The following is a 25264-nucleotide window of genomic DNA, read 5'->3' as shown; positions in this document are numbered from 1 at the left end:
TTCAAGGCGCTTGACCATCATTGATGAAAAGCTAGCTAGCCTCCCTCAGGCCCTTATCTCTGCCCTAGCATTTCCACGAGGGATGTTTTAAAACATCCTCTATTTCAAAGTGCAAGCTAATTACCTGATGATTTATTATTGTGCATGGAATTGCAAAGAATCTAAAGAAATGCCAAACAAAGTGTGAAGTAGAGACCTACCTTCCTGTTGACCTTCCTTTGGTTAAATACCTTAAAGTCTGGCTTTTAGCTTTGTTTAAACTATGAAGGAGGGGAGAAGATACTAGGAAGTTCTTTCAAATTGGTACTCTCTAGAAGAACTAACAGCAACAAAGAGTTATTGAAAATCTACCACATCTTCTCTGAGGCATCTGAAAATTCAGTGGAATGGATTCCACTATCTCCCTTATTTTCACAGTAATTCTTGTTTAAAAAAAAAAAAAAAGAAAAGCATCAGCTCAGATTTCTTTGACCAGTTTTCTAGGAGGCCTTGACTCTCAAAATCTCTCCTCTATGTTTTAAGTCTGAAACAATTAATGTTGTTTGGCCAGTACATCAGTTTTAGGTCACATTCATGATGTAGTGGAGCTGTATTTTTGTAGTGTATTTTATAGCACCTTGAATGTATAATTGTAAGCTCATTTTATAGGTTTATAGGTTTTTCAAAGCACAGTTTCCACCACCACCCCCCTTTTTTAAAGGATTTTATTTATTCATGAAAGAGAGAGAGAGAGAGGCAGAGATACAGGCAGAGGGAGAAGCAGGCTCCATGCAGGGAGCCCAACATGGGACTCAATCCCGGGACTCCAGGATCAGCCCCCGGCTGAAGGCAGGCGCTAAACCGCTGAGCCACCCAGGGATCCCCAACACCCCCCCCCCTTTTAAAAAAAATTAAGTGAAAAAAAATAATAATAAAAAAAATAAAAAAATAAAAAAAATTAAGTGACCTCTACTACTAATATGGGCCTCAAACTTACAACCCAGGGAGATCAATAGTGACATCTCTACTGACTGAACCAGCCAGGCATGCCTAGTTTTTTCCCTTTTAAAGTATTAGGCATTTCTGTGATTTATTTGATACACTCAGACACTCATTCATGCTAAAATGGATTAAACTGTAATATAATATATACCTTAATCAAATATTTAGAGTTTAGACAGGAGCCTGGCAGAGTAAAGATAGTACAGATGGGTAAGTGCAGGCCATTCCAATCTGCAGGAACATCAGTGCTCACTAAGGCACAACTGCAGAAATGTCGTCCCTTACTGTCAGTTTTCAGATTCAGACAACAGCATGAACTTTTGCAAAATAAATAAAGTTGTTCCATATGTAATGCCTAATGAGTGAAGAAATATTAGGAGAGAGGCCTACAAAAATGCCTGTGAAGTAAGACTGCCATGAAGAAAAGGTTTAGAATAATATAACCTGCATCAAGAAACTTCATAATTCTGATTATGTCATGAGGCTGCACACCATTCTCAAATCTTTTCTAATTACAGCCTCCTGATTGATTTTACAACTTCTTTTCCCCTACATTCTCCTTAGAGTCTCTGTATTATATGTGCCCTTTTATATTTTTTTGCCATTTTATATTTTTAAGTAAATTTCATACATATTAATTTGCTTTGAGAAATGTTTAGCAGTATTGTGAAATCATTGAGCCAATTGGTAATATCTTATAGCCTCATCAATTAGGTTTGAGAACTGGTTGCTTTCTGAAAATAACATTTGTCACCTCAAGGAAATGTAATTGAATAAATGAGAGTGCTATGGACCAGGAGCCTGGGTGTCTCAGTGTTTTCACCTCTGCACTGGTGGTCCTAATGCATACCCACTCAACAATAATATTCTTAGATTCATTCCCCTTTAAGGTGCTGGAGGCAAGTCTCAGGGTCTCCAAGACCCAGAATACAATTAAATTTGAATGGGAAAAGTGGGATTAGAATAGGCTGAATGTCTTAACTCTAAAAACTAGGCACATTGGACAAACCCAAATTGAGAGATTCTACAAAGTATCTGACTGGTATTCCTCAAAACTATCATGTTCATAAAAAATAAGAATATCTGAGAAATTGTCACAACCAACAGGAGCCTGAGGAGACATGATGGTTAAATGTAATGTATTCTGAAGGAGATCTGGGAGCAGAAAAAGGATAATAAGTAAAAATTAAGGAAATCTGAATAAAGTATGTTTAGTTAATAATGTATTGATACTGGTTCATTTGTTGTAACAAATGCACCGTAGGAATGTCAGATGTTGACACTGGGAGATACTGTGTGCAGGATACGTGAATATTGTATCTTTGCAGATTTTCCCTAAATCTAAAATTATTCTAAAATAAAGTTTATTTTAGAAACTAAAGCAAAAAAAATCACATTTTTACCAATTTTATTATACCATTCATTAGGATGCTTCTGTATAAACCAGGCTTAGAATTACCACATACAAGTAAATAGGAAACTGTGGGAAACAAAAAGCAAACCATAAAAATTCTCTTCCCAATTATCATCACTCATTAGTTTTAAAAAATTCTATGTATTTGGCAATATGAAATATAAAGGAAGCACTAAGAATTTTAGTGTTTAGACCTCTCTTCTGCAGATTATGTTACACATAAATACCATCTTGAGAAACACATATGCTAGTAAGTGCCAATTAACCACATAATTATGCGTACATTGTCAGACCTTACAGAAACTAAGAAAAATAAATCATCCTACCTACAATACAGTTAGTTGCTCCTCAATCCTCTTTATGATTACATTTGCATAATAGTCATTAAAATGCCTCTATCTCATTCAGTATTCTTATAGAACTCCAGAAATGGCCAACTTGGATGCTATAAATACAGATGATTCTTCTGTTCGACATTTTATTTAACAGCTTTTTTTTTTTGAGATTTAATTGACTTAAACTGCCCATATGAAAGTACACAATTAGAAAAGTTTGGGCCTATGTGTACACTTGTGAAATCACCACAGTCAACATAGTAGATCTGTCACTCCCCAAAATTTTCACATGCTTTTTGTAAACACTCCATCTCAACCCTAACTCAGCACCCACTGCTGCATTCTTATCAACCACTGATTTGTTTACTGCTGGTATAGATTACCATGTATTTTCTAGAACTTTGTGTAAATGGAATCACACATTATGTATTCTGTCCTGCCCGACTTCTTGCACTCAGCATAATTGTTTTCAGACCATCCATGTTGTGAAATGTATCAATAGTTCCTCTTTGTTGCTGGGTTATATTCCATTGTATGAATGTACCACTGTTTGAGCTCCTTGGTATTGATGCCCATTTAAGTTATTTAGTTTGTTTACAGTTTTTGGATATTACATATAACGTTGCTCTGAACATTTATAGGTAAGTCTTCTGTGGACATACACTTTTATTTCTCGGAGGTAAATATCTAGGATTTAAATGGGTAGACCTTATGGTAAGAGTATGTTTAAATTTTTTTTTTAATTTTTATTTATTTATGATAGTCACAGAGAGAGAGAGAGGCAGAGACACAGGCAGAGGGAGAAGCAGGCTCCATGCACTGGGAGCCCGACGTGGGACTCGATCCCGGGTCTCCAGGATCACGCCCTGGGCCAAAGGCAGGCGCCAAACCGCTGCGCCACCCAGGGATCCCTGTTTAAATTTTAAATGAACCACCAAATTATTTTCCTTTTACATTCTATAAATATGAGAATTACAGCAACTTCACATACTTGCCAACACTTGGGATAGCCAGGCATTTTTTTGTTTTGTTTTGTTTTTTGGTTTTGTTTTTGTTTTTGTTTTTGTTTTTGTTTTTTTTTAATTTATTTTTTATTGGTGTTCAATTTACTAACATACAGAATAACCCCCAGTGCCCGTCACCCATTCACTCCCACCCCCCGCCCTCCTCCCCTTCTACCACCCCTAGTTCGTTTCCCAGAGTTAGCAGTCTTTACGTTCTGTCTCCCTTTCTGATATTTCCCACACATTTCTTCTCCCTTCCCTTATATTATATTCCCTTTCACTATTATTTATATTCCCCAAATGAATGAGAACATATAATGTTTGTCCTTCTCTGGCTGACTTACTTCACTCAGCATAATACCCTCCAGTTCCATCCACGTTGAAGCAAATGGTGGGTATTTGTCATTTCTAATAGCTGAGTAATATTCCATTGTATACATAAACCACATCTTCTTTATCCATTCATCTTTCGTTGGACACCGAGGCTCCTTCCACAGTTTGGCTATCGTGGCCATTGCTGCTATAAACATCGGGGTGCAGGTGTCCCGGCGTTTCATTGCATTTGTATCTTTGGGGTAAATCCCCAACAGTGCAATTGCTGGGTCATAGGGCAGGTATATTTTTAACTGTTTGAGGAACCTCCACACAGTTTTCCAGAGTGGCTGCACCAGTTCACATTCCCACCAACAGTGTATGAGGGTTCCCTTTTCTCCACATCCTCTCCAACATTTGTTGTTTCCTGCCTTGTTAATTTCCCCATTCTCACTGGTGTGAGGTGGTATCTCATTGTGGTTTCGATTTGTATTTCCCTGATGGCGAGTGATGCAGAGCATTTTCTCATGTGCATGTTGGCCATGTCTATGTCTTCCTCTGTGAGATTTCTGTTCATGTCTTTTGCCCATTTCATGATTGGATTGTTTGTTTCTTTGGTGTTGAGTTTAATAAGTTCTTTATAGATCTTGGAAACTAGCCCTTTATCTGATATGTCATTTGCAAATATCTTCTCCCATTCTGTAGGTTGTCTTTTAGTTTTGTTGACTGTATCCTTTGCTGTGCAAAAGCTTCTTATCTTGATGAAGTCCCAATAGTTCATTTTTGCTTTTGTTTCTTTTGCCTTCGTGGATGTATCTTGCAAGAAGTTACTATGGCCGAGTTCAAAAAGGGTGTTGCCTGTGTTCTTCTCTAGGATTTTGATGGAATCTTGTCTCACATTTAGATCTTTCATCCATTTTGAGTTTATCTTTGTGTATGGTGCAAGAGAGTGGTCTAGTTTCATTCTTCTGCATGTGGATGTCCAATTTTCCCAGCACCATTTATTGAAGAGACTGTCTTTCTTCCAATGGATAGTCTTTCCTCCTTTATCGAATATTAGTTGCCCATAAAGTTCAGGGTCCACTTCTGGATTCTCTATTCTGTTCCACTGATCTATGTGTCTGTTTTTGTGCCAGTACCACACTGTCTTGATGACCACAGCTTTGTAGTACAACCTGAAATCTGGCATTGTGATGCCCCCAGATATGGTTTTCTTTTTTAAAATTCCCCTATAGCCAGGCATTTTAATGTTAGCCATTGGAATAAATGTGTAGTGGCATTTCATTATTGTTTTAATTTGCATTATCCTGATGACTAATGATGTTGAACATTTTTATATGCTTCTTGACCATCCATATCTCTTCTTTGTCAAAGTGTCTGTTCAGATGTTGTGCCCATTTTTTAAATTGGGTCATTTGTTTTCTTATCATTGAATTTTGAGAGTTCTTTACATATTCTTTGTATTTCTGGATATAAGAATTTTATCAGAAAAAAGATTGGAAAATATTTCTTCCCATCTTATACTTGTCCTTCCATTTCCCTATGAGTGTCATCCAAAGAACAGAACTTTTTAATTTTTACGAAGCTTAATTTATAATTATTTTCTTTTATAAATCAAGCTTTTAGTGTTCTATTTAAGAAGGTTTTGCCAAATCCAAGATCACAAAAATTTTTTCCCAACATTTTTCTAGAAGTATTATAGTTTTAGTTCTTACATTTAGATTTAGGATCAATTTTGTGTAAATTTCTGTCCAGGGTGCCAGATATGGTTTGAAGTTTGTTTTATTGTTGTTTGTTTTGTTTGCATATAGACTTGCAGTTGTTTCAGCACCATTTGCTGAAAAGATTGTCTTCACTGAATTGTTTTTGCACCTTTGTGAAAAAGCTAATTTTCCATTTATGTGTATGTCTTTTTCTGGACTCTGTTCTGTTACACAGATGTATTTATCTCTTTCTGGCTTATTTTCCTCTTTTATATTTAACTGGTTTCTACTCGGATCTTTATTATATCCTGTCTTCTGCTTATTTTGGGTTTAACTTGCTCTTTTGTTGTTTCTTAGGCTGGATCTGAGGCCATTTACTTGAGAATTACTATTTGGTTTCCAAGTATTTGAGGATTTTCCAGAGATCTTTCTATATTAATTTCTTTTTTTTCTATATTAATTTCTAATTTAATTCCAGTGTAGTCAGAGAACATACTTTGTATGACTTGAATTGTTTTAAATTTGTTAAGAGTTGTTTTATGGAATAACATAGAATATGATCTATTGGGAAGTAGTTTATGTTTACTTGGAAGTAATGGCCATTTTGCTGTTGTAGGGTAGAGTGTTCTATAAACATCAATTATATCAAGTTGGTTAATAGTATTACTCAAGTCTTCCAGATTCTCTAGCTACTTCTATAAATTATTGGGAGAAGGGTATTGAATACTTGAATTACTATTGTGTGGATTTGTGGATTTGTATTTGGGGATTTGCAGTTGTATCTATTTTGGTGTCATGTATTTTGGAGCTCTATTATGTGCATAAAGAGTCAAGATTCATGTCCTTTTGATGAATTGACCCCTTTATCATTACAAAATAAACCTCTCTAGCCTGGTTATATCCTTTGCTCTTTATTCTGTTTTATTTTTTAAATTTAATTCCAGTGTAGTTAACATACTTTGTGGTTCCATACAAATTTTAGCATTATTGGTTCTACTTCTGTGAAAAATGCTATTGGTACTTTGGTAGTGATTGCATTAAATCTGTAGATTGCAGGGCACCTTTTACATTCTATAATATATGAAAATATGGCTCAGTTGATAAAGCATGTGACTCTGATCTCAGGGTCATGAGTTTAAGCCTCACATTGGTCATAGAACTTACTTTAGAAAAAAAAAAAGGAGGAAGAGGAAGAGGAGGAAAAGAAATCTGTAGATTTCTTTGTGTAGCATGAACATTTTAACAATATTTGTTCTTCCAATCCATGCTCATGGGTATCTTTCCATTTGTTTCTGTCATCGTTAGTTTCTTTCATCAGTGTTTTATAGTTTTCAGAGTACAGGTCCTTCACCTCTTTGGTTAAGTTTATTCCTACATATTTTATAATTTTGGGTACAATTGCAAATGGGATTGCTTTCTTATTTCTCTTTCTGCTACTTCATCATTAGCATATACAAATGCAATGGATTTCTATATATTGGTTTTGTACCTTGTGACCTTACTAAATTCAGATATCAGTTCCAGTAGTTTTTTGGTAGAATCTTTATGGTTTTCTATACATATTATCATGTCATCTGCAGATAGTGAAAGTTTTATTTCTTCCTTACCATTGTGGATGCCTTTTATTCCTTCCTCATGTCTGATTGTTATGGTAAGGACTTCCAGTACCATGTTGAATAAAAGTGGTAAGCGTGAACATCCTTATCTTGTTCCTGACCTTAGGGGAAAAGCTCTGTTTTTCACCATTGTGCATGATGTTAACTGTAGCTTTTTCTTACATGGCCTTTATTATGTTGAGGTATGTTCCTTCTAAACCCACTTTGTTGAGGGTTTTTTATCATGACTGTGTATTATACTTTGTCAAATGCTTTTTCTGAATCTACTGAAATGAGCATATGATTTTTTTTCAAATCTATTCCATCTTTATTAATTTTATTATAATCTTTTGAAAATGCAGATTTCATATCTAATTACAATTATGCTTCTGTTTATTGTTTCATTTATTTTTTATTTTTTATTGTTTCATTTATTTTTTTTAATAATAAATTTGTTTTTTATTGGTGTTCAATTTGCCAACATACAGAATAACACCCAGTGCTCATCCTGTCAAGTGCCCCCCTCAGTGCCCATCACCCATTCATCCCCACCCCCCGCCCTCCTCCCCTTCCACCACCCCTCGTTCGTTTCCCAGAGTTAGGAGTCTTTACGTTCTGTCTCCCTTTCTGATATTTCCCACACATTTCTTCTCCCTTCCCTTCTATTCCCTTTCACTATTATTTATATTCCCCAAATGAATGAGAACATATAATGTTTGTCCTTCTCTGATTGACTCATTTCACTCAGCATAATACCCTCCAGTTCCATCCACGTTGAAGCAAATGGTGGGTATTTGTCATTTCTAATGGCTGAGTAATATTCCATTGTATACATAAACCACATCTTCTTTATCCATTTATCTTTTACTTAGTGTTAGCATGGTATATCTTTTCCATCCATTTATTGATGACCTATTTGTGTCTTTGTATTTAAAATGTGTTTCTTATAAGTGGCATATAGCTGGATCTTGCCTGTTGTATTCAGTCTGACAATCCCTGACTTTTAGTTGGTGTATTTAGACATTTATATTTAATGTAATCATTGCCAAGGTGAAATATAAGTAGACCATCTTGCTATTTTTTTTCCTACTGTTGATTCCTGTTTTCCTTGTGTTCTGCCTTTATTTGGATATTAATCCAAATGAGTACTTTTTATAATCCTCTTTTATCTCTTTTGTGAGTTTTAGCTATAACTCTTTGCTATTTCAGTGATGGGTTTAGAGTTTATTGTTTACATCTTTAACTTATTACAATCTCCCTCTAAATGATATTACAACACCTCACATACAGTAGACCTTACATTAGTATACTTCCATTCCTCCATTTCTGACCTTTGAGCTATTATTAGACATTTCACTTATTTATATATATATTTTATATATATACTTATCATAAGTATAAACATATGTTATAAGCCGCATGCTACATTGTTTTTTGTTTTTTGATTAGTCAGTTATTTTTTATGAGATTTAAATAATAAGGAAAAATCATATAATTCTCCATATAGTTACCATTTCTAGTGCTCTTTATTTCTTTGTGTATATCCATGTTTCCATTTGGCATCATTTCCTTTTACTTGAACGACTTCCTTCAGTGTAGCACAGTTCTACTGTTGATGAATAATTTCAGGTTTTATATATCTGAAAAAGTCATTGCTTCACCTTCATCTCTGAAAAATATACTTTTCTGGATATATAAATTGAGGCTGAGAGTTGTTTGCTTTTTGTTTTCTTTCAGTATTCTAAAGACATTGCTCAGCTGACTTTTTACATGCATTTGTTCTGATGAGAAATCTACTGTCATTTTTATCTTTGCTCCTTTCTATGTAATGTGTCTTTTTTTTTTTTTAACCTATGGCTGCTTTTAAGATTTTCTTCTTTATCTCTACTACTAAATAATTTGATTTTGATATACCTTGGAGTAGTTTCCTTAATGCTTTTGTGTTGAGCTTCTTGGATATGTGAAGTCAAAGCTCTCATCAAATGTGGAAACATTTTACCATTGTTCCTTCAAATTTTTTTTACCCCACCTCAGGAATACCAATTACACATACATTATGCTGATTGATTTTGTCTTACACCTTATTGATATTTTCTTAATATATTTTTATTGTCTTTTCTCTCTGTGTTTAATTTTGAATCATTTCAATTGCTGTCTTTGAGTTCACTTGCTTTATCTTCCACAATATTTAATTCATCATTCCCATTTACTATGTTTTTTTTTCATAGACATTGTATTTTTCATACCTAGAAAATGCTTATGGTTATTTTTATAGTTCAGATATGTCTACTTAATTTTTTGGATATATGAGATAGAGTTACAATAATTGTTTTAATGTCCTTGTCTACTAATTCTTACACCTGTATTAGGTCTGGAGCAGTTTGATTACTTGATTTTTCATCTCATTGTTGGTTGTATTTTTCTTGCTATTTTGCTTGCCAGGTCATTTTTTATTGGGTGTCAAAAATTGTGAATTTTACGATACTGGGTCCTGTTTTATTTTTGTTTTTGTTTTTCTTAATATTTGCTGAGAGGGAATTTTAAGTTAGGAACAATTTAATTTTTTTCTTCTCTTTTAATTTTTGTTAGGCTAGATTAGAGCCATCTTTAGTCTAGTGCAACTTATTCTCTACTATTGAGGCATGATTCTTTAATACTCTACTCAATACCTCTATATATTTTGAAATTTTATAGTCATGCTGTTTAGAATAGGCAATTTCCTGTTCTCTAGGAATGTTGGGTGTGGTACCCTCTATTCCTTTCAAAGAGCTCTCTCTCCAGCCTTGAATAGTTTCTTCACATTGTTCTGCAGTCAGTTATCTGCTGAATACTTTAAAGGGGTCCTCTAAAGATCTTCTAAGTTTTCTTTCAGCATTTCTTTCCTCTCCAGCACTCTTCTCTGTGAATTCTTGCTGCCTTCATCTTCCCAGACTCTTAGCTCCACCTTCTTAACCCAGTAAATCAAGTAAGTTCCACCTGTGTTCCTCCTCCCTGCAATACACCCTGGAAATTCTTTCAAGGCAATAATCTGGGACAATTGTAAGTTTTAAGTATCTCAGGGATCACTGTGCTTCACTGCCTGATAATGTTGAGTCTTTTGAACACCAGTTCTCCATATATTTTTCTAATTGTTTTCTTGGTTTCAGATGGGAGGATAAATCTTATTCCTGATAGTCCAGTTGAGTTGAAAACAGAAGTCTCTCTCTCACCCTCACTCAAATAAATAAATTTTAAAATCCTTAAAGAATAAAAGATAAAACTAATGTGAGTCATTTGCAATTAAAATTATACACACACATATATAATTTAATATATATTTAATATTTAAGGTATTTATATTCAGTTGTCTCAAGTAAAAAGAAAAAAGGTAGTAAAAACAATTCAAACTATCATGCCTATATTTATTCACTACAGCATCAGTCATTTTTACCTTGATCTTTTTACAGTCTCTTAAATCTCAAAAACATGGTAGGATTGGGCTCTAGGAAAAAAATAGAATCTAAGGGTTGAGAAAGACCTTGAAAGTCCTGTATCATATGTAGATATAGAATGATGACTTATTTGTAAAGAACAAATATCATTTATATAAACCATTTCCCCATTCAGAAATCTCCAATTAGTTGTATTCCCTACAGAAGAAACACTGTTTAGATTGCTTTATATGAACTAACCCCAAATTCTATTCCTAGTCCCATGACCTTCTATTCTTCATACACCTCTGCTAAATGTGAATTTAAATATTTTTTAGAAACCCATGTTCTTTTAGGCCCAACTGTCTGTTCTTGCTGTGTAGCCTCTGTCATAATTGCCCCACCTTTTTCCCACTTGGCAAACTGCTGTCCATTCATTAAGACACAACTCAAAAGTCATCTGTTTGGCAATCTCTCTATTCAACTAGACAGTTAATTACTTCTGTGCTCCTGTAGTATTTTTATGTAACTTCTGTTATACATTTATTACTTTATGTTGTAATTCTTTTTTGCTCCTCTTATTAGCTCTGCAAGGGCTTTGGAATTACCCTCAGTAAATACTCAAGGGTCTGCAGCTTGAAGATACTTGACTAATGATTTAAGATCAGTTATTTATGGGGTTCCTGGGTGGCTCAGTCAATTAGATGTCTGACTCTTTATTTCAGCTTATGTCTTGATCTCAGAGTCTTGAGATTGAGCCCTAAGACTCAATAAGGCTCCACACACAGTGTGGAGATTCTCTCACTCTCTACCTCTTAAGATTCACTCCCTCCCCACCCCTCCCACCAACACACATGTGCTCTCTCTTTCCTCCTTAAAAAAAAAAAATCAGTTATTTCCTAAGAACTTCCCATGTGCAAGATATGGTACCAAGAACATTAATCTGCACAGTGACCCTAAAATATAGGTAGCATAAGTTTCCCCATTTAACAAATGAGGAAACTAAGAATCAGGGAGGTTAAGTATCTAGTCTGAGATCACAGATCCAGAAATTGGCAAAAAAAAAAAAAAAAAAAAAATTCAAACCTAGGATTCCAGAGAACATAAATAATGGAGAAATTATTGAAAATTATGTTTTCCTTTGTAAACACAATACACTATTTACACATGAGATTGTTTACTATTTGTACTTAATTAGCATGTAATAACTCCTGTAACATGAGTCTTCTTAGTCTATTGTTCATAAAATTTCATTAGCTATTCATGCAATGTGATGATCTGCTTTCAACCTCAAAAAATCAAGGGAAATTTGGTGCTAGTCATATCTCATTATCTCATATTTTTAGAAAAGAAGCATGAAATAGGTAGGGCTGCTGGAGATAGAAACAACTCTCTGTATTATCTACTCTGTGTGACAGAAGAGGTAGGTTAAATATAATATGCATTTACATGCTTTGAATAATAATTAGTCCAATTATTACAATGTTATTGAGGTCATAACAGGGAGAGACCCTACCTTGGATAGATGTTAAAGTATCCTTTTTTTTCTCTTTTTTTATCTGTTTTAAGGATTCTTAATATCTATGCTTGAAACAAACTAGCTAAGGTACATCTACATGGAAACCTTTTTACTTTTATCAGTGGTCAGGACCAGTAGGTCAGGACCTACATAGTCTGTAGAGCATAGTGTTATAACATAGTTATAACACAAGATATGGGGATCCCTGGGTGGCGCAGCGGTTTGGCACCTGCCTTTGGCCCAGGGCGTGATCCTGGAGACCCGGGATCGAATCCCACGTCGGGCTCCCGGTGCATGGAGCCTGCTTCTCCCTCTGCCTGTGTCTCTGCCTCTCTCTCTCTCTCTCTCTGTGACTATCATAAATAAATAAAAATTTTAAAAAAAGACAAGATATGAACTTTTTCCATATAATATTTTATCATTAATCTGTTTCCACATTATTATTTAATCTTAATAATGTGTTCTGAGAAGTTTTCTTCTAAGCTTGGAATTGAATCTGACATACTCATCTGCTTTATCAAGTACATCTGCATGGAGCAACACTTTTCAGAACCTAGAGAATGCCATACCAGATTCTAGTACAAGTCCTTCCAGTGACTGAATTCCAATTTCCTTTTCTGTATTAGATAAAAATGAAAATAAGAACTATAAAGGTAAATAGCAGTAATAGAGCAGTATTTTTAATACTAATAATATTAGCTATCAGTTCTTGAGCACCAAAAATTTTTGCTGTGCCTATAGTATGCCAAAAGTATGTTATTATGCTAGGCACTTATAGAAAATACATTATTTCAAGAATAGTCATGACAGTCTTGTAGAGAAGCAATAAAGTTGAAAGACTGAGATTAGCAGATATCAAAGCTTATTTTAACTTAGTAGTTAAGACATGGTAGCATTGATGCTACTGAATAGTAGAACATTATACAGAATACAAAAACAGACACAAAGTAATGGTCACCTGATTTAATGACAAAGACGACTCTGCAGTACATAAAGTAAAGATGGCCTTTTCAAAAATGCTGCTGGAACAATTGTATAACTATATGGGAAAATGTACATTGACTCCTACTTTACATCACATACAAAAGTCAATTCTGGATAAATTACAGATCTAAATAAGAAAGACAAAATGGTAAACATTATAAGATAAAAAAATAGGAAAACATCTATGTGACATTAAAGATTTATGTAAAGATTTCCTAAAATAGAACACAAAAAAACATAAATTATACAAAAAGTTGAGAAATTGCACTTCACTAATTTTTTAAAAGATTTTATTTATTTATTCATGAGAGACAGAGAGAGAGAGGCAGAGATATAGGTAGAGGGAGAAGCAGGCTCCATGCAGGGAGCCCGATGTGGGACGCAGTCCCGTGATTCCGGGATTATGCCTTGAGCCAAAGGCAGATGCTCAATCGATAAGCCACCCAGGCGTCCCAAAATTTTTTAATTCTGTTCCTAAAGATATCATAAAGAGTGAAAAACAACCACTTGATGGGGCGGGGGGGAAATCGCTGTAATACATCTTAGGTGACTAAGTCCTCGTATATAGAATATCTAAACAAGTCCTGAAAACTGATAAGAATAAAACAGTTCCAACAGAAAACCAAGCAAAACCTGATAATTCACAACAGAGAATATCCATATTGTCACCAACCATATGAAAATTGTTCAACTTAATGAGTCACCAGAGAAATACAAATAAAGCCACAATATGATAGTACCCATCTACCAAAGAAAGTACCAAGTATTAGTGAGAATATAGGGTAGTCATAACTCTCCTGTACTTTGGGGGGTTTATAAATTGGAGCAATCACTTTAAAAAGCTATTTGAAGGAATCTAAAGCATATGACTCAGCAGTTCTTCTCCTCCTCTATGTAACTAGTAGAATTCTGTACATATGTTGATCAAATAAACATGTATAGGAATCTATTCATAATAGAAAAAAAACCCTGAAAGTATCCAAATGCCAATCAGCAATAGTATGGATAAATAAACTGTGGTATATACAATGGAATTTTATTCAGTAATAAGAACAAATGATCTACAACTATATACAACAAAATGGATGAATATCAGAAAACATAATGTTGAACAAAGATTCACAGACATAGAAGGGTATATACTGCATGGTTCCACTTATGTAAAATACAACAGAAAATCAAAACTAATCCCTGCTGTTTAAAGTCAGGATAGTGATTACTGTTGGTGTAGATGAACAGTAACAATGATTGAAGAAGGTCTCAGGGTGCTAGTACGACCTTTTTAAAATCTGGATACTATGCATTGGATATATTTGGCTTGTGAAATGCATTGATATATACATTTATGTGTATTTTTTCATATGTCTAAGATACTTGTGAAAAAGTTAAAGACATGTATTATTACCTTGAATTCATACCCAACCAGTTAAGTAATATCCTCATTTTAGAGATGAAGAAAAGTTATTGGATTACTTTTTAGTTACTAATAGCTACGCAGCTATTACATAGCTCAGATTAAATGATCTTTAGTTTCCTGTCAAGTTCAAGATACTATAATTTTATAAATCCACTAAATTATAATCTAATTAACTTTCTGACTTTCTTTTTATCCTAATTTTTATTGGCTTCCCTAATCTATTAATGTCCAAATTTCTATATTAACAGATAAGTTCCCTTGATATTTAAAATAATACTACAGGGACACCTGGGTGGCTCCACTGGTTGAACATCCAACTCTTGATTTTGGCTCAGGTCATGATCTCAGGTTGTGAGATAAAGCTCTGTGTTAGGCTCTGTGCTCCATGGGGAGTGTGCTTGAGATTCTTTCTCTCCCTCTTCCTCTGCTCCTCCCCCTCATTTGCAAGTGCACACTCTCTCTCAAATAAATCTTAAAAATAGTAAAATAATACTACAGTAAGCTTTATCGAATATTGCAGTTTATTTCTATTAATTTCATATTTATTTTCTATACTTACTGTTTTGTAGGCAAGCAAAGGTCGGACTACAATTGTCATAGCACATCGTCTTTCCACTATCCGAAGTGCAGATCTGATTGTGACCATAAAAGATGGGATGGTGGTGGAAAAAGGAACACATGCTGAACTAATGGCAAAGCAAGGTCTATATTATTCGCTTGCAATGACACAGGTATGTTAATGTAACATAATGCTGTGTTAGCAGGTTTTTTTTTTTAACTTTTCAGAGATCATACCACAGAAGTCCTGAATGGTAAGGAGCTTGGTGTGCAACAAACAGAAAGGAGGCCAGCCTTCCTTCCATGAGTAAAGATGATTGTTGGTAGAATAATAAAAAATAGTTGTATTTTTTAAAAATAGTTGTATTTTTATATACAAATCCAAATCATGAAATTTCTTAGAAGCCATGCAGAGGGTTTGTTTTTTTTTTCACACTGATTTACTTTACTTTACTATGTAAATCACCTAACACAGTGCCTGACAGTGGGCACTCAATATATGCCTGCTTAATAAATGCCTGAAGAGATGTGCACACAAATGTATGTGTATAAATGATATCATCTCAGGTAGACCAGAAAGCTTATGGTAGCCAATCAATAGGAGACATGATAATGCTGGAAGCACTCTGGCAAATTCCTTGATTTTAGGGTCCATATTTCTGCATGCCCTGTGATCTCACATAGTTTTTTTCATTAGGACACATTAATATAAATGATAGGAATTAGGCTGTAGCTAACTTTGTCCTTTGTCCTTCTGGCCCGGCCTTATTCTCTTGACCTGAAAGGTAGCCTTCTGTCCATGGAATCATTTACAGACAACAAATCTCACCTCTTTGCAGCTTATTTCACTTCTTCAAACGTTCTGATTATATTTTTTATGTCAATATTATTATTTCAAATATAAAGGATTTATACAACTCAACACCAAAAAAGCTAATCCAATTAAAAATGGATAGAAGACATGAATAGGCATTTCTCCAAAGAAGATATTCAGATGTTCAGTGTGAAAAGATGCTCAACATCACTCATCATCAGGGAAATTCAAATCAAAACTACAATGAAATATCACCTCACACCCATCAGAATGACTAAAATAAGAAATCCAAGAAACAAGTGTTGGTGAAAATGTGAACAAAAAGGAACCCTCATACACTATTGGTGGGAATGCAAACTGTTGAAGTCACTGTAGAAAACAGTATGAAGGGTCCTCAAAAAGTTAAAAATAGAACTATCCTATTATCCAGTAATTACACTACTTGGTATTTACCCAAAAAATACAGAAATACTAATTCAAAGGGAAACATGCACCCCTACTTTATTACAGTCTTTATTTATAATAGCTAAATTATGGAAGCAACCCAAGTGTTCATCAATTGATAAATGGATAAAGAAGATGTGGTGTGTATATACAATAGAAAATTACTCAGCCATAAAAAAACAGTGAAATCTTGAAATTTGCAACAACATGGATGGAGCTACAGAGTATAATACTCAGTGAAATAGGTCAGTGAGAGAAAGACAAATACCATTTCACTCGTATGTGGAATTTAAGAAACAAACAAAAATAATAAGCAAGAGGGAAAAAAAGAAAGAGACTCTTTAACTATAGAGAACAAACTGAGTTACCAAAGGGGAGGTAGATGAGAGGGACTGTAGATTAAATAGGTGATGCAGATTAAAGAGTATATTTATCATGACCAGCACTGAGCAATGTATAGAATTGTTAAATCTATACATCTATCACTATATCACTATATTGTACATGTGAAATTAATATAACACTGTATGTTAACTATGCTGGAATTAAAATTTAAAACTTAATAAATAATATTATTTCACAAATTAGTAAATTTAGAAAGTTATGATCCTCCATCTCTTCATCAAACTTAAAACTTCAAAAACGCTAGCTTTCTTTATAGCTTTATCCTTCTATAAAGCAGTGATAATTTTTAAAAAGTTTGAAAATATAATCTTATATTGACTCAAAAACTTCGAATTCAGTTTATTTCACATTAGGCCATATTTTCCTTTAAAAATAAAAGTTAGGGCAGCCCGGGTGGCTCCGCGGTTTAGCGCTGCCTTAAGCCCAGGGCCTGATCCTGGAGACCCAGGATCGAGTCCCACATCGGGCTTCCTGCATGGAGCCTGCTTCTCCCTATGCCTGCGACTCTGTCTCTCTCTGTCTCTGTCTCTGTCTCTCTCTCTCTCTCTCTCTGTCTCTCATGAATAAATAAAGTCTTTAAAAAAATAAAAGTAAAAGTTAGAGAGATGTCTGGGTGGCTCAGCCGTTGAGCATGTGCCTTTGGCACTGGGTGTGATGCATGGTCCCAGGACCAAGTCCCACATCGGGCTGCCTGCATGGAGCCTGCTTCTCCCTCTGCCTACATCTCTGCCTCTCTCTCTGTGTCTCTCAGGAATAAATAAATAAAATCATAAATAAATAAATAAATAAATAAATAAATAAATAAATAAATAAATTAGCTTTTATATGCTAGTTAAATTTGCATCATTTTCATTCCAGAGTAGACTTAATAATTTCTAAAATTATTAAGTTCCATATTTTCAAACTTATTTAAAATAAATATAGGGCAGCCCTGGTGGCTCAGCGGTTTAAGCGCCGCCTTCAACCCAGGGCCTGATCCTGGAGACTCAGGATAGAGTCCCACGTCCGGCTTCCTGCATGGAGCCTGCTTCTCCCTCTGCCTGTGTCTCTGCCTCTCTCTCTCTCTCTCTTTCTCTCTCTCTGTGTGTGTCTCTCATGCACAAATAAAAGTCTTTTAAAATAAATAAATAAATAAATAGCTATGGTTAAATGAACCCTATTTTGAGATGTTTTTTTAAACTACTACACTGAGATCTTTCTTTGAAGTAATATGTCCTTATTTTTCATTAAAATTAAACAAAAACTCTATTATTAGGTCTTAAAGAGTTTCACAATGTTAGGAAAATTAAAGTGGAATATTTGTGGTATAAATATATAAATATTTAAAACACCTTATTCAAAATGGATTGGTAGTCTCCCAAAATAATGTTCATCCTGATAAAACAATACCATTAATATTAAATGATCAACTACAGTATTCTGGGTACTACATAGTAAATATAACATCCTTGATATCTACATACGCAGTAATTCATTGCTGAAACTCTAGAAGTGTTTATTTGCCACTATACCTATAGCGTCCAAATGAATCAGTTTATTAGACTCCATGATGATCATAAGTACTACAAAGTTAATGTTGATAATAGAATCATTTCCAAGAAGCAGCATAGCAGTGATTAGGGGTTATGGGCTCTGGAGACACTATTAATTTGAAATCCTGACTCTGCCACTTACTAGTTTTAGGATCTTAGGTGAGTTATTTAAATTTTCTGTGCCTCAGTTTTCTAATCTTTAACATGGGGAAAATAAGAATAATTTACTTATGAATTACTGTGAGATTAAATGAATCATTCATGTAAAGTGCTTAGAATCATTGTTGGTGTACTAAATTTTATTATATTACTAATACTAGCATTATCCAATCAAACTTTTTAGAAAAATTCAAACCAGAAAGATTAATGCTATAATTATTTATCTTGAACATACATGATTATTTTCAGACATATTCCTTTAGTGATTCTTCATATGAAAATGAAGTAAAAACAAGAGAGATACATACCAAAACTTCCTGTGATCATTATTTTGTTTAGCAGCCTTCTCAGGAAAAGAACTTGTCTCTGACCTGTTAAAGAACATTCTTAGAAAAATTTATTTTGAGAAGAGGTTGAAATTTTATTTTAAACTTGCCACAAAAAAAAAAACAAAAAAAACAAAAAACAAGAAACAAACAAAAAACTTGACACAAAGTAAATGGCTCCTGAAAAAAAGCCAAATAAAAGATTTCTTTCTTCATAGAGAAATTTCTAGAAAAAAAGAGAAAGTGATAGCATAGAAGAATGTCTGATTAGGGATACTACAAGGCTGGCTAAAGTTTATTGTACTTTGAGATGCCTGATTAACAGTTATTAAGTTTGTCAAATAATCACAGTCATGGAAAGCCTTCCATGTGCATATTCTCCTTTGCACCTAAATCCACCTAAGGCTTTCTACCTCTGTTCCCAACCCTGGTCTGGGACACCATCATCCAAACTGGGCTACTCATTTCTGTCTTGTCTCCTCCCCATGTCTTCATGGGGAAGTCACAGATTTACTCACACCACATTCAAATAAGCAGAGAATATGTAGTTCTTTTATTTCACTAAATTTGGTCTCATTTCTCTGAGTAGCAAGAAAAGCAAAAACTAAATTTACAGCAGTCTGGTTTAGAATGTCATCCTATCCTAGGATTTAAACAGTCTTTTTAAAGTTAACTTGATGTCTCTGGGATTTCTTGTCCTGTGGGAGCTGGTCCAATTGATTTTGCTTTCTGAACAGTTTGGAATGGGCAGCAATTGCAGACCTGGAAAATGTTCTTGTCTCCTAAGATCTTTCTCAGGCCCAAGGCCAGCATCACATTTAAGTGCTTAGCTATGTTATTAGGCTTATAAGCTCCAAAAAAGACTAGATAGAAAGGAGTCAGAAAGAGTATCTTTGTGTCATCTCCCTCACAAAGCTCTTTTTACTAAAATCTGTCCCTACTAATGGAATAATTCTTTTGAACTAAGGCATTGTTTTCTCCAGTTAATTATACAGGTCTTTGGAAAAAAAGACACAATAAGCTATCGTCACCCACCAACATTTTAGTATAAGTTGGAATTACCAGCTCCCTATTAAGCCTGAAAACTTCAACAAAAGCTGCATAGGAGGGAAACCTGGGTGGCTCAGCAGTTGAGTGTCTGCCTTTGGCTCAGGGTGTGATCCTGGAGTCCTGGGATTGAGTCCCACAATGGGCTCCCTGCATGGAGCCTACTTCTTCTTTTGCCTATGTCTCTGCCTCTCTCATGAATAAATAAATAAAAATCATTAAAAAAAAAAGCTGCACAGGAATGTATCACTTTCAGTATCAGAGGCAATACAACTTTAGAGGAATGCTTACTAAAAGTCTTGAATTTTGAAAACATTATTCTAATGGTAACATGTATATTCTTCATTTAAGGATATTAAAAAAGCTGATGAACAGATAGAATCAATGGCATATTCTATTGAAAAAAATATCAACTCAGTTCCTCTGTGCTCTATGAATAGCATCAAGTCAGACCTTCCTGACAAGTCTGAGGAATCCATTCAATATAAAGAGGTAATGGTTTAGCTATCAACAAGTTTTATCTACATGTTCTCCAATTATCTTTTATCTAACTCTTGTAATATTTAGAGTTTACAATAACATATTACTGTAGTGCTAATTGTACAAAACATGTCTTACCCAAACTTCACTATAATATCACTGTGATGCTCTAAGAAAGAGGCCCTCAGGGGTGCTTGGGTGGCTCAGTGGTTAAGTGTCTGCCTTTGGCTCAGGTCATGATCCAGGGTCCTGGGATCGAGTTCCACATGAGGTCCCTTGTGGGGAACCTGCTTCTCTCTCTGCCTATGTCTCTGCCTCTCTCTCTGTGTCTCTCATTAATAAATAAATAAAATCTTAAAAGAGAGAGAGAGAGAGATGCCCTCAAAAAAGACAGTATTTATGTCATAGGTCATTTGGGGGGCAAGAAATCTCTTAAGAATGGGCTTTGTTCTTCTTTTTCTAGTTCCTTTAGGCATAAGAGTAATTGGCTAGTGAAAACTAAGAGAACTCTAAAGAATGCAGAAGTAGCGGATAGAATTAGCAACCACTACTGAAGTTGAAGTAGAGACCCAAGGAAGAGCCCTCATTCTTCTCCCCCAACCAAGGCTGAGATTCATGCCTCACTTCAAAGAGTGCAGCTTTAGTTCATTGGATGGCAGAGAAGTTGCTAAGTTACCTCACTTGGTAGAGTTTGCCGGAAATCTGTCCTATTGCATGCCAGAGCCTATTGGTACCAGGAGAAGCTCCGGTGCACTGTTGGAACCAGGAGCTGGGGAGGTTGCCCTCCTCAGGAGGTAAGTACAGTTCCATGTGTAGGAGGATGAGGGCATTAGTGACCTGGCTGAAACACAGGCCAGTGCTCTCTGAGTCCCACAGTTACACCTCTCCTGGCTAAGCAAAGAGCTGGAGAAAGCACTTGGTGGCCAAACATAGGATAAAACTGTACTCAGCAGGTACCTAATTCTTAATAAAACTGTGCAAGCAAAGCAGTAGAGGAAAAAAGCTTATCCTGGAGGAGCCTACCCAGTAAGCCAGTAGAAAGAGCAGGAAGAAAAATTCCCTCCTCCTGCAATGTTTTTCCAGTACCCTCAACAGACAGGGCTTGGCATCTTACTAGCTGGTAAATGGAAAATATTTATAAGGTAAAAGAGTGAATTTGGACCCAAGAGGTAATAAATCAGAAATCAGGACAAAGATGGTATTATTTTAAATAGGAGGAATAGTTAATATAAGGAGTTGGGGGCACAGTGAATAAGAAGAGAGGATGGTGAGAGAGTTGTGTGAGATACTCAGGAGCCAGATCATGTAGAACCTTGTAGATCATAGTAACAGTTTTAGATTCTTTACTTACTCTAACAAAAAGTCACCAGGGGTTTTTAACCAGTAGTCCATGATCCACAAGAAAAATCTGGATAGAATTCAGAGACAATGATCCTGAATGAAAAAAAAAAATCATAACTTTTTTCCACCTGTCATTGATAAAAAATTAATTTAATTATGAATATAAACAACAAACTACAATAGTATTACCAATGCCAATGGTGTCACCAATGAAAATCACAGAATTGTTTTTTAAAAGATTTACTTATTTATTTGAGAAAGAGAGAGAGCACGTGAGCATGGCAGGGGGTAGAACAGAGAAAGAAGAAGAAAGAGAATCTCAAGCAGACTTTACTGAGTTCAGAGCCAATGCTGGGCTGAGTCTCATGACCCTGAAATCATGACCTAAGCCAGTATCAAGAATCAGATGCTTAACCAACTGAGCCACCCAGGCACCCCTGAAAATCACAGAAATTTTGATACCACATTACAGTTATTATAAATATGTTAGAATATCTTTACACTCATCACTATTATATCTTGTTATTTAATGTGCTAATAATGAAGCACAACCATAACTGTATCATAACTTCAAATTTTTTAAATATTTTGAATACTATATTTCAGTTAATTGGTTTTCTTTGAGACCTATGCGTTATTTAGCACATTGTTATAAATTCTGGCAAGGAGTCCCCAGACTTCACCAGTCTGACACAGGGATCCATGGCACAAAGCAGGTTAAGAACTGCTGCATTAAAAGGGTCTTATTCCGAAGAGTGATGAAGTGATTTATTTGAGTTGGCTGCTGTGTGGAGAATGGTGTTTGGGAACCAGAGTGAGATCCGGGAGAAGAGGGCATGGGAGAGATGATGGTGGTTAATGGACCTGTTGGATTTGATTAAAGCTATCTAATGAGAGATAAATTGCAGGTGGAGAAGCAACTAGGACAGGAAATGGAAAAGCAGGATACCGCAAAATTCCGCAAAATTTAAATTCCGGTAGAAAAGCAGTAGCCAACAAAGGAGCCTAAAGAATGGCTGGAAAATAATAGGAAAGCCAAGGGAGTATGGTATCATAGAAACTAACACAGAAAAGTGTTACAGCTATAGGAAACAAACTGAGGGTTGCTGGGGGAGGGGTGCTGGGGTAAATGCATGATGGGCATTAAGGAGGGCACATGACATAATGAGCACTGGGTGTTATATGCAACTGATGGGTCACTGAACTCTAACTCTGAAAGTAATAATATACTATATGTTAATTAATTTAATTTAAATAAAATAACATTTTTTAAAATAAATTTAATTTCCCCTTGTTTCCTAAAAAATAAAAATAAAAAAGTGTTACAAAAGAGGAAGAGATCATTTGTGTTGATTGCTGTGAAATCCAGATGAAATTAGATTTCTGCTTCCAGCCAAGGTAGGTTAACAGGAACTGGATTTACCTTTCTGCTTGAAACACCTAAGAAATGGAAGAAAACATGTAAGACAGTTTTCTAACATTGGACATCAGGCAGAACAAGATCATGATCCTTGAGGAAAGGGAAACAAATGAGGTGAATCTTATCATTGGTCCAGATTACTGCCCGGGTTGTTTCCAAGCCTTGGAACTAGCAGGGGATATCCATGCAGAACCCAGGCAGCCATATTAAGGAACATCCTCATTGTAAAGAATGAAAAAGAGAATTTAGAGAGCTCCTCAGAGTTCCAGAGATCTCCACAGGTTCTGCATTGAGTTTTCATCCAAGTAATGATCAGAGCATTTATTGAGAAAACTGCCAAAGACAGAGGAAAGATCTACCAGAAAGGATGAAAGGAACAATCTTTTCACAAAGGCTCACAAAGGGCCAGGAGTAGTTCTTATTATTTTTTAAGTTTTTATTTTAATTCCAGTTAGTTAACATACAATGTTATATTAGTTTCAGGTGTACAGTATAGTGATTCAACACTTCCATACATCAGCCAGTGCTCATCATGACAAGGGCACTCCATAATCCCTATCACCTATTTAACCCATCCCTCCCCTCTGATAACCACCAGTTTAAGAGTAGTTCTTATTAAACCAGCTGGAATGAGCAGTTTCTAAATTCATGGGTCATTGAGTTAGAGATTAAGGTAGATATTACCCTGGGAGGGGTGGGGGAAGGTTGGAAATAGCCCCATGCTAAATGCAGCTCTGAGCCCAACTAACAACACCTAAAAGCAAACCTCAAAAGGATCAAACTGTTTCCAAGTAACCTAAATGTGTCCTGGTATAAAGCTCAATAATATATATAAGAATTCAAAAATACTGGGGCACCTGGCTCAATAAATGTTGATAAAGCATACAACTCTTGATTTCAGGATTACAATTTGAGCCCCATATTGGGTATAGGGATTACTTAAAAAATAAAATCTTTGGGATACCTAGATGGTTCAGGTGGCTAAGCATCTAACTTGGTTTAGGTCATGATCTCAAGGCCCTGAGATAGAGCCCTACATCAGGCTCCCAAGTTCAGCAGGGAGTCTTCTTGCCCTCTGCCTCTCCCCCTGTTCCTCCACGCTCTCTCACTCTCTCTCAAGTAAATAAAATCTAAAAAAAAAAAAAAAAATCTTTTTAAAATTTTTAAAAAAATGGGCAGCCTGGGTGGCTCAGCAGTTTAGCGCAGCCTTTAGCCCAGGGCGTGATCCTGGAGACCCGGGATCGAGTCCCACAAGTCCCACACCAGGCTCCCTGCATGGAGCCTGCTTCTCCCTCTGCCTATGTCTCTGCCTCTCTCTGTCTCTGTGTCTCTCATGAATAAATAAAATCTTGAAAATTCTTAGATAAATAAATAAAATTTTTCAAAAAAAAAACAAACCCAGTGAGTAAAATTTAGTGTCTGGCATCCAATCAAAAATCACCAGTAAAGAAGCAAGAAGAGTTCCCAAAAATGAAGAGAAACTAAATCAATAGAAACAGACCCAGAAATGACACACTTGGTAGAATTAGTAGGAACAATAAACAGTTGTGGGTTTTTTCTTTCTGTTTTAAAGATTTAATTTACTTATTCATGAGAGACACACAGAGAAGCAGGGACATAGGCAGAGGGAAAAGCAGGCTCTCCGTAGAGACTGATGCGGGACTCAATCCCAGGATCCCTGGATCACAACCAGAGCCAAAGGCAGATGCTCAACCACTGAGCCACCCAGGTGCCCCCAATAAGAAGTTATTATAACTATTTTTCACATGTCCCCAAAAGAAAGGCAAAAACTTTTGAATAAACAATGAAAAATGTTTTGATGAAAACTAAAAACTCACAGGTTCAAAAAGCTTAATAAATTCCAAATACAAGAAACCTAAGTTACACTACGCAAAGGCACATCATAATAAAATTGCTTAAAACCTAAAATAAGGAGAAAATTTTAAAACAGCCAGAGAAAATCAGCATATGATGTATAGGGGGGAAAAAATAAAATCACAAACTTCTCATTAGAAACAAGGCAAACTAGAAGACAATAGAATAATATCTTTTTTTTTTTAGAAT

At 35.3% G+C, this 25264-nt stretch overlaps 1 protein-coding gene and 2 long non-coding RNA genes across 19 annotated transcripts in view; 1 reads left to right on the top strand and 2 right to left on the bottom strand.

The window, feature by feature from the left end:
• Positions 1–25264, top strand: part of ABCB5 (ATP binding cassette subfamily B member 5) — a 162691-nt gene that overhangs the window by 75305 nt on the left and 62122 nt on the right. For 16 of the 17 annotated variants that reach the window (XR_012010867.1, XR_012010869.1, XR_012010868.1 and 13 more), the window contains 2 exons: positions 15244–15405; positions 20311–20451. Coding sequence is in view for 13 of the 17 variants with exons in the window: in XM_072783828.1 (XP_072639929.1) it covers positions 15244–15405; positions 20311–20451 (303 nt within the window). In the remaining 4 variants the exon portion in view is untranslated. Of the gene's footprint in view, positions 1–15243; positions 15406–20310; positions 20452–23100; positions 23179–25264 lie in introns of all 17 variants that reach the window. The other variant, XM_072783831.1, reaches the window with a different exon arrangement.
• Positions 12714–15482, bottom strand: LOC140608895 (uncharacterized). Its single transcript, XR_012010897.1, has 3 exons — positions 15234–15482; positions 13232–13384; positions 12714–12890 (listed from the first exon to the last, which is right to left on the bottom strand). It is a non-coding gene; the product is annotated as an uncharacterized lncRNA (long non-coding RNA).
• LOC140608897 (uncharacterized) lies at positions 18890–23406 on the bottom strand. Its single transcript, XR_012010899.1, has 3 exons — positions 23204–23406; positions 21791–21873; positions 18890–18957 (listed from the first exon to the last, which is right to left on the bottom strand). It is a non-coding gene; the product is annotated as an uncharacterized lncRNA (long non-coding RNA).

Source organism: Canis lupus, chromosome 18 (genome assembly GCF_048164855.1).
Source record: "Canis lupus baileyi chromosome 18, mCanLup2.hap1, whole genome shotgun sequence".
NCBI classification, from domain to species: domain Eukaryota; kingdom Metazoa; phylum Chordata; class Mammalia; order Carnivora; family Canidae; genus Canis; species Canis lupus.
The sequence above is the reverse complement of the archived record's forward strand: the minus strand, read 5'-3'. Positions and strand labels throughout refer to the sequence as shown.